A 14,003-nucleotide genomic window follows, 5' to 3' on the forward strand; every position below is an offset into this window, starting at 1 on the left:
GGGGCCACATGCGGCCCTCACCTTCACTTAATGCGGCCCGCAGGTTAATATCAGAATACTGATAAATGATTTATTTCAGCTGTTACAATTCTAAACAATTCACACGTCATATTAGTATCTTAATGCCTTGTAGAATAGTATTAAAATGTATTTTGTTTATGTCAAATGTATTTGTATTTAGGTTCATAAAGTTAACATGAGTATATAACTAAATGCGTTTGAAATTAAATCAAAATGTTACATTTCAGGATTCCAATACAAAAAATAAAAATATAAAAATCAGGATTCCAATTCAAAAGATGCAAAAATAGCTGATCTACAAGCCTGTAGATCTGCTATTTTTGCTTCTTTTGTATGAGATACTAGAATGACAAAGTAGGACATAGAAATATGCAATGTGGCCCTCTGGAGTGAAGGTGGAAATATAGTGGCCCTCGCCATCATCAAAGTTGCCCACCCCTGCGGGCCTAGGGGTCCCGGACCCTCTGTTGAAGACCCCTGGGATAGATGCATCCGTAGTAGAATGATGGAGGCTGAAACACTATAGAGACCTAAGATGGAAGGATGAAGAGAAGGAGAACGTACACTACACTAATCTCAATTACGTCAGGTTTAATTGGACATGCTTCCGTCATTAGGGTTCAGGCTAAACTTCATTGATTTATTTAATGCATTGCGTTAGTTTAACCCATTTAGAACGGGTACACATTATTGTGTATCATTATGTTATGCTTTAACTATTATGTTATGCTTTAACTATCTACAAGCTCGCAAGCCGGCAAGCTTGTGAGCTTGTATATCTGCTATTTTTGAAAAATTGTGAAAATTAGAATTTTGACCCGGTTCTATAAGTGTCTTTTGAATCCTTCAAAGGTTTTTTGAAAAAACGTATGTTTCTATGTCAGCAATCTGGCAAGCCATCATCAAAGAAAAGGTCATTTTCACTTAACTGGAGATCAGTCTGTTCTTGAGAGACTACTGTGTCAGTGGTTCTCAAACCTTTAAATGTGAAGGACCCCCAAACTGATATTTATTTGGCCACGGACCCCCATCTCAAAATATCTAGTTCCAGGGACCACCCGCTGAAGCAAAATTTGAGTTACAAACGTTCACTTTATATTCAAAGATTTGCACACATTTTCAGGCTTTTTAAAAAATAGCAGATCTACAAGCTACGAGCTACGAGCTTGTATATCTGCTATTTTTCACTGGTTAAAGCATTCAATAATTCTAGGCCTGAATGGGTTTTAATCACACATTGAATGTTGCTGCGCTGTTGTTCTTGGGACCTTGTTCTTACAGAAAGATTGGCTCATTACATCTGTGTTCCATTTAGCCAGCTCCCGTAAGGTCTTTAATCTGTGTCTGATTAAGTGCCTGATTCTGCGAGCTGGTTGTTTTATACCAGGGGTTTTTCAACTGATTGGGAACCAGGGACCACCACCCTGACTCAGAATCAACCTGGGGACCACCGTTGTGTTGGTTGGGGATATGGGCTAAGATTAGCGTTTTTGGTAACGCTTGCTATCGATCCCATCTATCTATTCCAGAAATTCCTGTCTGTCTTTGTTTACGCCCGTAGCCAATTACGGTCCACGGGCCGTGTATGCCCGTAGCCAATCAGAGTTACTTTGCAGATTTAAATAATAATATTATAAAACATACATAATCCACGTTTTAGTCTTATTTGAAATGGCCGATCTACATGGCAAGCTAACAACTTCTGAGCTTTTAGATCTGCTATTTTCAAACGTACTTTTGTTTTGGTACGTTAAGTACTTGATGCCAATACTTTTACTCAAGTACATTTTGAACTCCTTACTTCTACTTGTAACAGAATATTTCTACATTGCAATACTGATACTTAAGTAAAAAATGTGATTACTTTTTCCATAGCTACACACCATGAAAGCCTGTTTCGCCCCTGATTGTCTGCAGGTCTGTCTATTTAGACCTAGAATTATTGAATGCTTTAACTATTGAAAAATAACAGATATACAAGCTCACAGCGCGGCACCGAGTGCCGCACTGCGAGCTTGTAGATCTGCTATTTTTGAAAAATCGTGAAAATTATAATTTTGACCCGATTCTATAAGTGTCTTTTGAATCCCTCTAAGATTGTTTTTTAAAACCTATGTATCTATGTCAGCAATCTGGCTAGCCATAGTCAAAGAAAAGGTCCTTTTCACTTAAATGGAGCTCAGTTAGTCTGTTCTTGAGAGAGTACTATGTCCGTGGTCCTCAAACCTTTTCATGTGAAGGACCCCAAAAATGATATGTATTTGGCCACGGATCCCCATCTCAAAATATTTAGCTCCAGGGACCCCCCAGAAGCAAAATTTGAGTTGCAAACGTTCACTTTGAAAATACATATATTCAAAGATTTGCACACATTTTCACAACGTTTTCAAAAATAGCAGATCTACAAGCTTGCAGCGCGCGCTGTGAGCTTGTATATCTGCTATTTTTCACTGGTTAAAGCATTGAATAATTCTAGGCCTAAATGGGTAAATTAACAGCACATGAGCAGGCTGCAGGGCTTTGATTGTCTTTGGAAGAGTGTCTTTGCTCTGATCTGAGATGCTGACTTGGTGGACGCTTAGAAAACCATAGTGGGCTTGGCTACAGTGTGTAAGAGTAGTGACTTGATTTATCTGAATGCACATCTCCTTTTATTTTATTACCGTCTATGTGGTGTATTAAATCTTTTACAGAATTGACTGTGTTACCGGTATATGTTGGAATGTGAGACATATTTTGTGACTCACACATTTCGGGGCTCTCAATAAACTTCACATGTACATAATGGTAACTACTTTTAGGTAATTAAATTAATGATGTGTGAAACAGATTCTATCAAACATATAATTTTCCGAATGTCTGAGTGTCTGTCTGTCTGTCTGTCTGTCTGTCTGTCTGTCTGTCTGTCTGTCTGAAACAGCGTTTCTCCTCAGTGGCTGGAGCAATTGATCTGAAATCGCATCACCATTAGCATATGAACACACCTGACATAACTGTGAAGCCCGTTTGTCACTTTCACAAATCATATGCTGTATATTAGCATTTTTGTGGTGTATCTACTATCTATTCTGCATCTAGCATGAGGCATATCTATTCTGCATCTAGCATGAGGCAACATGTTTAACTGTGTGTGTGTGTGTGTGTGTGTGTGTGTGTGTGTGTGTGTGTGTGTGTGTGTGTGTGTGTGTGTGTGTGTGTGTGTGTGTGTGTGTGTGTGTGTGTGTGTGTGTGTGTGTGTGTGTGTGTGTGTGTGTGTGTGTGTGTGTGTGTGTGTGTGTGTGTGTGTGTGTGTGTGTGTGTGCGCTGTGTGCACACTGAGAGCCAATTTATTACTGTATTGTCTCCACAAGTATTATAGAATTTGAGAAATTGACATTTATGGTATAAACATGTTGGGGAGTGACAATTAGGAAAAGATTCAGCTTTAGAGGTTAGTTTTTTGGGGTTTGAATTATGCCTGATTTACAGTATATGCAGCTGCGCGTCGGTGTCGCACACCAAAAAATAACAGATCTACAAGCCCGCAATGCATTGTGAGCTTGTTAGGGATGGGACGATACACGATATTATCGTATATCGTGATAAAAAAACACTCACGGTAATCGTATCGTCGAGATTTAATTTATCGTGATATCGTCCTCCGTCATGCACTGGGATCAATTCACCTTTTATTTGCTGAGCTGCATATCTGGTACCACTGAAACCCTCTAGAATTGGTAAAAGGTACTTATAATATACGTAGTTGATAGTCTTTTTTTCATTCCATCAAATGTCTTTGCCAAAAAGTAGCCGAGCTCACAACGCGTCACAACGTGACGTGTTGTGAGCTTGTAGATTGTACATTTTTTGGCTAATGTTCCGCCCCAGGATAATGGATTTTGAATATCGTGATAATATCGTAAATCGCGATTTATTTTGTCACAATAATCGTGATATGAAATTTTAATATCTTCCCATCCCTAGAGCTTGTAGATCTGCCATTTTCGGTGCACATCCAAGCTTTATGGGAAGCGTTAAAATGGCATAAAACTGGGGTCGGCAAGTAAGTTATTTTAAGCCATTAGATGGTGGGCCAGAACACAATCAATTGCTATTTTTTTAGGACCTGGAACTTGAAACGAACAACCTTATATACATTGTTTTAAAAGTTCAAAGATGTGGGTGCTATAACGAGTGCTAGAAATGCACAAGGAATCAAATGTCACAGGTGCACACAGACATGCTTGTGTAATCGTGTTTGTGCTGGCCCCATCCTTGAATGTGGCACTTGTAGGATATTTACGGTAGTTAAAAAAAGAACATTTTATCTGGAGACAGTGAGTCGTACTCTAAGAGCTATTTCATGGTTCAAGGTGTCTTAGAACAAAGGAGAGAAACAATGTGTAATTTAAGGCGTGTGAAACACAGCTTTTGGTTTGTTTTTTAAACGTGAGGTTAAAGTTTTTTTCATCTGAAACTCGAGGAAAGTTGACAGTGAAAACAACATTCGAAGAATGGAAAATATAATTATTTGTTCTACCTGCCGACAATTGTAAATGATGTTACAAAATAATTTCCTGGGCCAGATATTGTCGCTGGCAGGCCAGTTCTGGCCCACAGCCCGCCTATTTATGCTGTCCAAAAATGTTGACGTCCGCACATGTATAGTAATTTAATGTGTGTGTGTGTGTCTTTATTTTGTGTGTGTGCGTGTGCGTGCGTGTGTGTGAGCGCAGACATGCGTACGTGTCGTGTGAATGAGTTTAGTTGCGGTGTGGGCTCCACTCAGTGCATTCCCGTCTTCTGGAAGTGTGACGGAGAGAGGGACTGTGACAACGGAGATGACGAGCTCAACTGTGGTGAGTAGCATGCACGCACGCGCGCGCGCGCGCCTTTCACTGCTGCGCGCAGCAGCTACACTCAAGGGCAGTCCATACTGTCACCGACCACCGAAATTTGTGTCGGAAAGGTCTGGTTCAACTACAAAATGATCTTGCAAATCTCTCGCAACTTACAGCAATTTGAGTTTGGAAAGCTGCACGCATGTCAGAAAGTCTGAACTTTTCCATGAAAGTTCGGTGGTCGGAGACAGTATGTACAGCCCTCTAGCTGTGCTCTTGTCTTGCGCTCTAAAACTAAGAAGTCAACAGCACAGCAACACACAGATCACAAGTCACAACACAAGTAAGAAACAGTTTTTACTGTAACTGTTTGTTATGTTACTGTATATCCTCACAGCAGAACATTAGACATTGATAGTTGTCGGCTTGCAGTGATTACAAACTAGCCTCGCTATTTTCAAACCGTTTCAAGATGTCTAAGAAACAGTGAAAATAGCTGATCTACAAACTCAGATCGTGTCACTTTGTGCCGCGTTGTGAGCTTGTAGATCTGCTACAAACTCAGATTGTGTCACTTCGTGCCGCGTTGTGAGCTTGTAGATCTGCTATGTTCACTTGTTTGGGTCCCGAGCAAATGTCTAATTTCTCTTTTGGGTCATGAGCAAAAAGGTTTGGCAACCACTGCTGTATACTATCGAAAAAAAGTCACACTAAAGTACTGAAAATAGAGTGGCTATGTTCCCTATTGAAATGTTTTTATAAAGATCTTAAAAAAGGAAGGGTTTTGGACGTACAAGGATTGACTTTTATTTACATGTATGTATGTGTACACATACTATATGTAGTAATGCACGGAAGTGGGGATTGAACCCGGGGCTCCCACTCGCCAGACCAACGCACAAACCGTTGTGCCAATAGGGCTGAGCCCGATTGGCAGGGCTGTTTAGGGCTGGTTCATGGCTGTACTAACTATGGGGGCTACAATCACCCCTCCGATCTTTGGACCAAGACCTTGCGCTTCACGCTGCGGACCGCCGCACACGGCGTCCCTCACACGGCGTCCCTCACACGAGGATATCGCTCTCCTCGTCCTGACGACAACGCCAGACAGTAGTGATGCGCGGAAGCGGTAGGGGTGGGCGATATGGAAGGATACAATATCACATTATTTTCCCAAGCTGTATCACGATACACGATTTTATCACGATTCTTTTGTTGTTTTTTATGGATATTTGACAAAAACTAGACTCTCTGGGTTCCTTTTGGGAGGTCTAAATTGAACTTTACAAGTATGTAACTCTGAGTTAAGTGGAGACCTTGACATTTAAAATCTTGAGAACTACAATCTCTGTATTAACAATTAAACAGGATTTTTTTACAAGGCTCCATCAATTGTATCACTATATATCCACGAGTTTCCAACGCCCCATAGTGCATTGCCCAGACGCTGTACCGAGCTTCCGGCGCCGCAGCCGAGTGTGATCTACAAGCTCACAACGGTTGCATCTGCGACGCGACGTGAGCTTGTATGTCTGCTGTTAAACCGGAAGTGTGGTCCAAACAGGTCCAAATAATCTCCAGTAAACTCCCGTGGAAACGGGTGGATAAGATATAACCCTCTGAAAAGGCATATCGTGGAGACATTGTATCGTCTCAACGATAATTATTACCATATCGCCCACCCCTAGGAAGCGGGGATTGAACCCGGGGCTCCTACTCGCCAGACCAACGCACAAACCGTCGTGCCAATAGGGCTGAGCCCAATTGGCATGCAGGGCTGGGAGGGCTGGTTCATGGCTGGTACTAACTATGGGGGCTACATATACATGCTCACATGAACACAGATAGAGTTCTCACTCACTCACTCAACTCTTGAGTGAACAAACCACTAAACCGACCGGCAAGATGAACAATGAGGGTTTTGCTGTGCACATACTGTAGCCTTCTTTCCAAACCAGCTAGCAGCCGATAATAGAAACCTATTTTTATCAAGGCTCCGTACTGTATCCCTGTGCCATTTAATGCACGTTAATTTCTGAGAGTGAATTGCACATTTTATGAGCTTATGTCGCCCACATTTTCATGCCCTCTTCGCACGCACACACACACACACACACACACACACACACACACACACACACACACACACACACACACACACACACACACACACACAATGTCACTATTAGTCATAATTCTCCCGCACAGAGGTCATCAATAATAATAATATCCTCACTGTCAGGTGGCAGGTGTCCAAAACCCTCAGAAGTACTTAACCACTTTCTCTTTAAACAATTATCTAAAATGGCTAAAGTTACAAGCTCACAACGCATCACAACACTCAACACTCATACATTAAAACCCATTTAGAACGGGTGCACATTATTGTGTATCATTATTTTATGCTTCAACTATTGAAAAATAGCAGATATACAAGCTCACAGCGCGGCACCGAGTGCCGCGCTGCGAGCTTGTAGATCTGCTATTTTTGAAAAATTGTGAAAATTCGAATTTTGAACCGATTCTATAAGTGTCTTTTGAATCCTTGAAAAACCTATGTTTCTATGTCAGCAATCTGGCCAGCCATCGTCAAAGAAAAGGTCCTTTTCACTTCCTTTTCTATTTTAGTATTTTGATTTCAGTAGTTGGGGGTATGCGTACAAGTGGCTAAATATGTAATTTAAGGACACAATAAGCTGACAATTTCTTTGTTACTGTTTACACCAGCCCCCATAAGTCACATCTGCCCATGAAATATTGCGGTGCATCTTGAGAATGGGCTTATTGTGTCTAAAAATACATATTTATCCACTTGCATGCATGCTACACCACGAAAACGATAGAAAGAAGTAAATGCAAACATTTTAACACATCTTTTCTTTTCTCTAATGACTATCTAAAATATGAACCCTTGTTGTAAAAAAAACAAAGTTTAGTTGTCCTTTAAACGTGGAGATACAAGGTTTCTGCCCGACAGCAATGATGTCATAATCTCTTGCCCTCTTTCTCTCCTCATCTCCTTTGTCCTCCTCCTCTCTTCTTGCCCTCCTTTTTCTCCCTCTTCTTCCTCCTTTCTCTTCCTCCTCTCTCCTTTCTCTCACTCCTTCTCCCTCCCACTACTATCCTCCCCTCTCCTTCTTTCCATTTAGCAGACGCTCTTATCCATAGTGACTAGTAGTGACAATAAACAAGGTATAGTCCATGGGCCATACGAGATGTCGATATCGGAAAGGTGCCAAAGGTTAATCCTTTGCAAGCATCTGTTTTGCACAAAAACATTCATTGGGCTAAAACACGGCCCCACAAGACTATGGTTTAGTGATGAAAAGTGATGAGTCATCACTTTTCACGCTTTTGTGGGGGCCGTTTTAGCCCAATGAATGTTTTTTATGCAAAACAGATGTTTGCAATGGATTTAGAATCATGAAAAGCCCCTAGTTTGACACCTCATATGTTACTTAAAGCAGATTAATGTTTTGCTTTTTTTCCCTGTAATGTAAAGTTAATGGGACACCAACTCTAGCGGCTGATAACACCAATTTAGCTGTGTCTCAGAAAGGGTTATCATACCACAATATAATCTACAGATATAGAGCTTTTCAAAAATGCATGATAACTTTTGCCACCTTTCCGATACCGACACCTCGTATGGCCCATGGACTAGCAATGTCGTGCATAGAATACAGACAGTGTAGTGCCTCAAGAAACTAGGACCGCCAGGCAAACCAAGAACCTAGCATCAGTCTTAAACTATATACTATGAAAATTACACTATGTCCATCGAAACTATAGCATTCCAGGCACACAATGATCTTTTGCAACTGTTTAACCAGTCTTAAAATCTCTTCGCCCACTCTTCGCTAATGTATTTGTGGAGGCCTAATGTCCCACTCATAATATGGATGCTGGGGAGGGTTCAATATCTAAATGACATTCTTAAAGGGAAACTTTAAGCCAAATTTGTAGTATTTATATAAATATTGTAGCAGTAATTTTCCTCTATAAGCCACTATATTATTGAGCTGGGGTGTTTCCTTGCATGCATAGATATATCTTGCCTGCGATGGGAGGGGGAGCTTGGCCAGCGCTCTTTATTTTAACTTCAAACGGCTTGTGCAGTTGATTTCGGACATAAAAGTGTCAAACGGTGCTCGTTAGTGCTCTCTAATCAATTAACCCATTCAGAACGGGTACACATTATTGTGTATCATTATTTTATGCTTTAACTATTGAAAAATATCAGATCTACTCAGTGCCGCTGTAGATCTGCTATTTTTTTATTTTATTTTGAAAATTAGAATTTTGATCCAATTCTATAAGGGTCTTTTGAATCCTTCTAAGATTTTTTGAAAAAAAAAAACTATGTTTCTATGTCAGCAATCTGGCCAACCATCGTCAAAGAAAAAGTCCTTTTCACTTAAATGGAGCTCTTAGTCTGTTCTTCAGAGACTATCATGTCAGAGGTTCTCAAACTTCTTTACGTGAAGGACCCCCAAAATGTTATGTATTAGGCAACGGACCCCGATCTCAAGATATTTAGTTCCAGGGACCACCCACAAGCAAAATTTGAGTTACAAACGTTCGCTTTGAAAATATATATATCCAAAGATTTGCACACATTTTCACGACTTTTTTCAAAAATAGCAGATCTACAAGCTCGCAGCGCCACGCTGTGAGCTTGTATATCTGCTATTTTTCACTGGTTAAAGCAATCAATAATTCTAGGACTAAAAGGGGTAAGGCATCTTAGGGTTTGATGCCTGTCTAGGGTGGCCATACGTTCATCAGGTTTTCCTCTCGTCGTCTTTGATTTGATTGATCCCTAGCCTATTCCCCCAATTGGGAACAAAATAACTGCAGCTGAGCTATGCATAAGCCATATATCCACAAGTCTCCCCTTCTCTTCCCCTCTCTCTGTTATATTATTTCTGATATGCCAGTCACATGGATTCGATTTCTAATGGGAATATTTTACCCAAGAATAAGTGCAAACAACTATTTATATACAGTTTAGGCCCATCATACAATAAAATAATTAGTGAAGGGTCTTTGGGTGCATAAACAAGGGAGATAGGCTACCCAGTCTTAGTTTAAACAACTTTAAACCTATTTTACACTATAGGCTATTCCAAATAGCCGAGCTACAAGCTATGAGCTTGATCTAGTTGTTTCAAAAAGTGTACACATCTGGAATAATATGTGGGTCCCTCTGGCTGGCACAAAATATTTTGAGGGGGTCCGTGACTAAATTGGCCTACATATCATTTTGGGGGTCCCATACAGCGCGCCCCGGAAAAGTGTCCTCCTTTCTGAGGTCCTGCTGGTGGCCACCCTATGCCTGTCAGAGAGGGGGAGGGGGTGATGTGTTTGTACACAAACAGACTACTGACGTAGAAATCCTACTTAATTTATGTACTCCATAGCGGAATTGAAACTCTCAAAAGATCAGCAAAACCTTGACTCAGAAATGATGTTAAAAGATAATAGAAAACATGTATTTACAGCGCTGTAACAGTCACACAACATACACATACATCCTTCACCAACGACAGACAAGACAATACTGCCTTGCCCTCCCTCTCACAGTTCATTATTTCATCTGCTAAAACAAAAACATCTATTCCTTCTCTTTCCCTAGCTCATTAAACGCGAAGAACCTTATCTCTCACAGTCGTAAAACAAAGAGCCACTATGTGGCACCCTGACCTCCTTACCTATCCTCCCCTCTTCCCTAGTCTAGCAGCTGAGTCTCAGGGTCAGCAAATGGCATTCAACAAGATATAATAATATATTTCATTCACTTCACTACCTAGTTTTACCTTTAACATCAAGAAAACTAACATCCATCCATCTCTCCCTCCCCCCATCTTGTTCCAGGTAACATCACCTGTGCTCCCAATGAGTTCACCTGTGCCAGTGGCCGGTGCATATCCCGCAACTTCCAGTGCAACGGGGAGGACGACTGCGGCGACGGCTCTGACGAGGTGGACTGCACGCCGTCGTCCTGCGGACCCACCGAGTTCCAGTGTGGAAACTCCACCTGCATCCCCTCCAGCTGGGTCTGCGACGACGACGTCGACTGTCAGGTAGGGATGGGACGATAACCTTTATTATTGCTTATTTGGTCATTCACGCATAGTGATTTTTAGTATTCAAATTATTCGACCTCAAAGTATTCGAATAGTTGAATATTCGACAGGACTGGCCAAACTGTCAAATATTAAGTAAGCAAGAGGCGAACATTGTGTGAAAATAGCCGATCTATATGCTCACAACGCCTGCGAGGCGTTGTGGGCATGTAGATCTGCTATTTTCACAATATTTATCTGCGGAAACGAGTCACATTAAATAATAATGTACCTACATTCCAAGTGCTTGTCAGGGTGGGGGTCCCCAGTTCAAATATGTTTATTTTGGGGGTCACGGCCTAAAGAAGGTTTGAGAAGCCCTGGTATAGAGCATTATCAAATTCATCCACCAGGGGCATTGACAACTCATTCTTATAACTTCCTATCTAGCCAAGCTTCATAAACTATATATTTTTTAAAAGAGAAAACAATAAAAATTTTGAATATTTGGTGAATTCCCTATTGCTTACCGTTTTATTTTACGAGCTGCATATCCGGTACCATTTAAACCCTCTATGATTGCTAAAACGAACCTGGAAAGAACTTACTTGATACAGCATTTTTTTACTCCACCAAATCTCTTTGCCAAAGAATAGCCGATCTACAAGCTTGTAGATCTGCTATTGAAATCTGAACGCTTCCACTAATTGTACAAAGAAGTTGGAAGAAACGAATAAGGTAAAGATTTATGTTAAAATAGTTGCAGCAGGCACCATTTTGCTTGGAAGCGGCCTTGAACCGAAACGGAACCCAAGTGGTTGGAAAGGAGGGGCACAAAGCATTCTGTTAGTTGTAGTAATATGCATTTTGTTATTGGTTCACAGTGATTTAAATCTAAACATCACACATGGATTCATAGGTAAAATAACCTCTGTAGCAGTTGTCAGAGTAGTTGCCGACTTGACCTACACATGACATCATTTCTACGTCGCCCACTAATCTATATAAGTGCTGACACACACAGTAGGCCTGCGTTCTTTTTCCGGTTGAAACTCGATAAACTGCTGTGTGAAATGGTTTATCGCACGTTGCACCTAAAAGGGCTTCCGGAGAAACCGTATGATGCTGCTGTAGCAGTGAACCACAAAGTGTACTGCTTTAGAGGGGACTTTATCGAGTCTGTGCGTCGAACTGAGGTGCATGTCTTCAACACAGTGTCTTTATGTTGGATCAAGTTGCCCCCAGAGACACCTGGAAGAGGCAAACGTCTCCTTGAGGTTCACTCCATGCTCTGCAGTTACACAGCTGCACTCATAGACCCTTGCATCTTCATCTGGGGGGGAGTTACTTACACAAGGAAATACAGCAAGGTGCTTTGTGCATTTGATGTTGACAAACATAAAATGCTCACACCCAGGGTTTCTGGGACTGCTCCGAAGGGGAGGTGGGGCCACTCAACCTGTGTCTTTGGGAACGTCATGTGTATCTATGGAGGAAGCAACGATCTGACTAGTTACAATGGGGCATGCCACAATCTGACTAGTTACTATAATGACATCTACAAGTTGGACACCACCTCAATGTTCTGGTCTTTAATTAACGCCAGAGGAACTCCTCCACCTACTCCATTCTGGCATTCTGCCACCATCTTAGGGACGAAGATGTTCGTATTTGGGGGTTACAACAACACCATCCGTGTGTTTGACACTGAGACCAACTGCTGGCTGGACACACCTTCTTCGCAGATTCGTCCAGAAGGACGCTGCGGCCATTCAGCCTTTGCCTACAACGGAGAGCTGTACATATTGGGTGGCGATAACCGCTATAACCAGCACTTAAATGATCTGTGGAAATTAAATCCGTCGACCTTTACCTGGAAGGTTGAGTTCAAAGGCAATGTCCTGTCTTTAAGAACTAGTCAAACGGTAAGGGTGTGCAAGGTTTGCTGTTGCATGGTGGAAGATCGTATCTTCGTCTTTGGAGGATATAGAACAAAAAGAAGAGCCAATGACGACCTGTACGTCTTAGATTTGAGTCCCAGTCTGAAGACGTGGTGCAAGCTGGCTGTTATTCAGTACGGTCTGGAGCGGTCTCTACTCCCACACAACATCAGGTGGGAACTGGCAGCCATGACTACCAACAGCCCACACAAACAGAGAAAAAAGTTAAACAAAACAAAAAAATCAAACCTCGGTTCGAAGTGAAGCGGTGGACAGATAAAACCTTTTTGAAAAAGCCTATTCATTCTGGACTGATATTTTACACGTACGGGACAGGAAAAACCTGTTCATTCTGGCCTGGTGTGACCATATATGGACATAAGGTAACATACATAGGGCACAGAAGTGTGATGTCACTTCCGTGAAATGGCGTGAAATGTCGCCCTCTACGGGGTTCATGCTGGTATTGTTTTGTATTCAAATCGCCATTGGGGAATTTGCGATCACCGCATATAAGAACTGTGTTAAAAATATAAACACACCATGCTCTCGGATTGACCCAAATGGATATGAAGCATCGACTAAGGTGGAAATGTACAGATTTACCCAAAGAGTAACACAATAAACGCTAGAAACTAGTTACACAGGCTATATCAGATATGAATGAATATCATAAACTATGCAGAACCCCCCCGCTGACAGAAACGCGCACATGTTGTGTTTATTTTTTTAACACAGTCCTTATATGCGGCGTTCGCAAATTCCCCTATGGCGATTTGAATACAAAACAATACCAGCATGAACCCCCTAGAGGGCGACATTACACACAAATGACGACATGGCTTCGTTTCTCTATTGTGTTTTTGAAAAACCCTGTTCATTCTGGACTGAGATCACCATAAATGGTAATTAAACGGACATTCTGTGGGACAGGAAAAACCTGTTCATTCTGGCCTGGAGTGACCATATATGGACATAAGGTAACATACATTGTGTTTTTGAAAAACCCTGTTCATTCTGGCATGAGATCACCATATATGGTAATTAAACGGACATTCTGTTTTTGAAAAAGCCTGTTCATTCTGGACTGGATTGACCATATATGGGCGTGATACACACAAAGCCATTCATTGGAAGCGGTTTTCACCGCTTCA

The 14,003-nt window shown here is 41.5% G+C and overlaps 1 protein-coding gene across 1 annotated transcript in view; it reads left to right on the forward strand.

Annotated features, from left to right (window-relative positions):
- Positions 1–14,003, forward strand: part of vldlr (very low density lipoprotein receptor) — a gene marked incomplete at both ends in the record, with an annotated part of 121,912 nt that overhangs the window by 40,742 nt on the left and 67,167 nt on the right. The window contains 2 exons of the mRNA XM_080743744.1: positions 4,737–4,859; positions 10,719–10,927. Of these exons, the coding sequence (XP_080599870.1) occupies positions 4,737–4,859; positions 10,719–10,927 (332 nt within the window). The remainder of the gene's footprint in view (positions 1–4,736; positions 4,860–10,718; positions 10,928–14,003) is intronic.

Source organism: Nannobrachium achirus (assembly GCF_963921795.1).
Source record: "Nannobrachium achirus genome assembly, chromosome: 15".
Lineage (NCBI taxonomy): Eukaryota > Metazoa > Chordata > Actinopteri > Myctophiformes > Myctophidae > Nannobrachium > Nannobrachium achirus.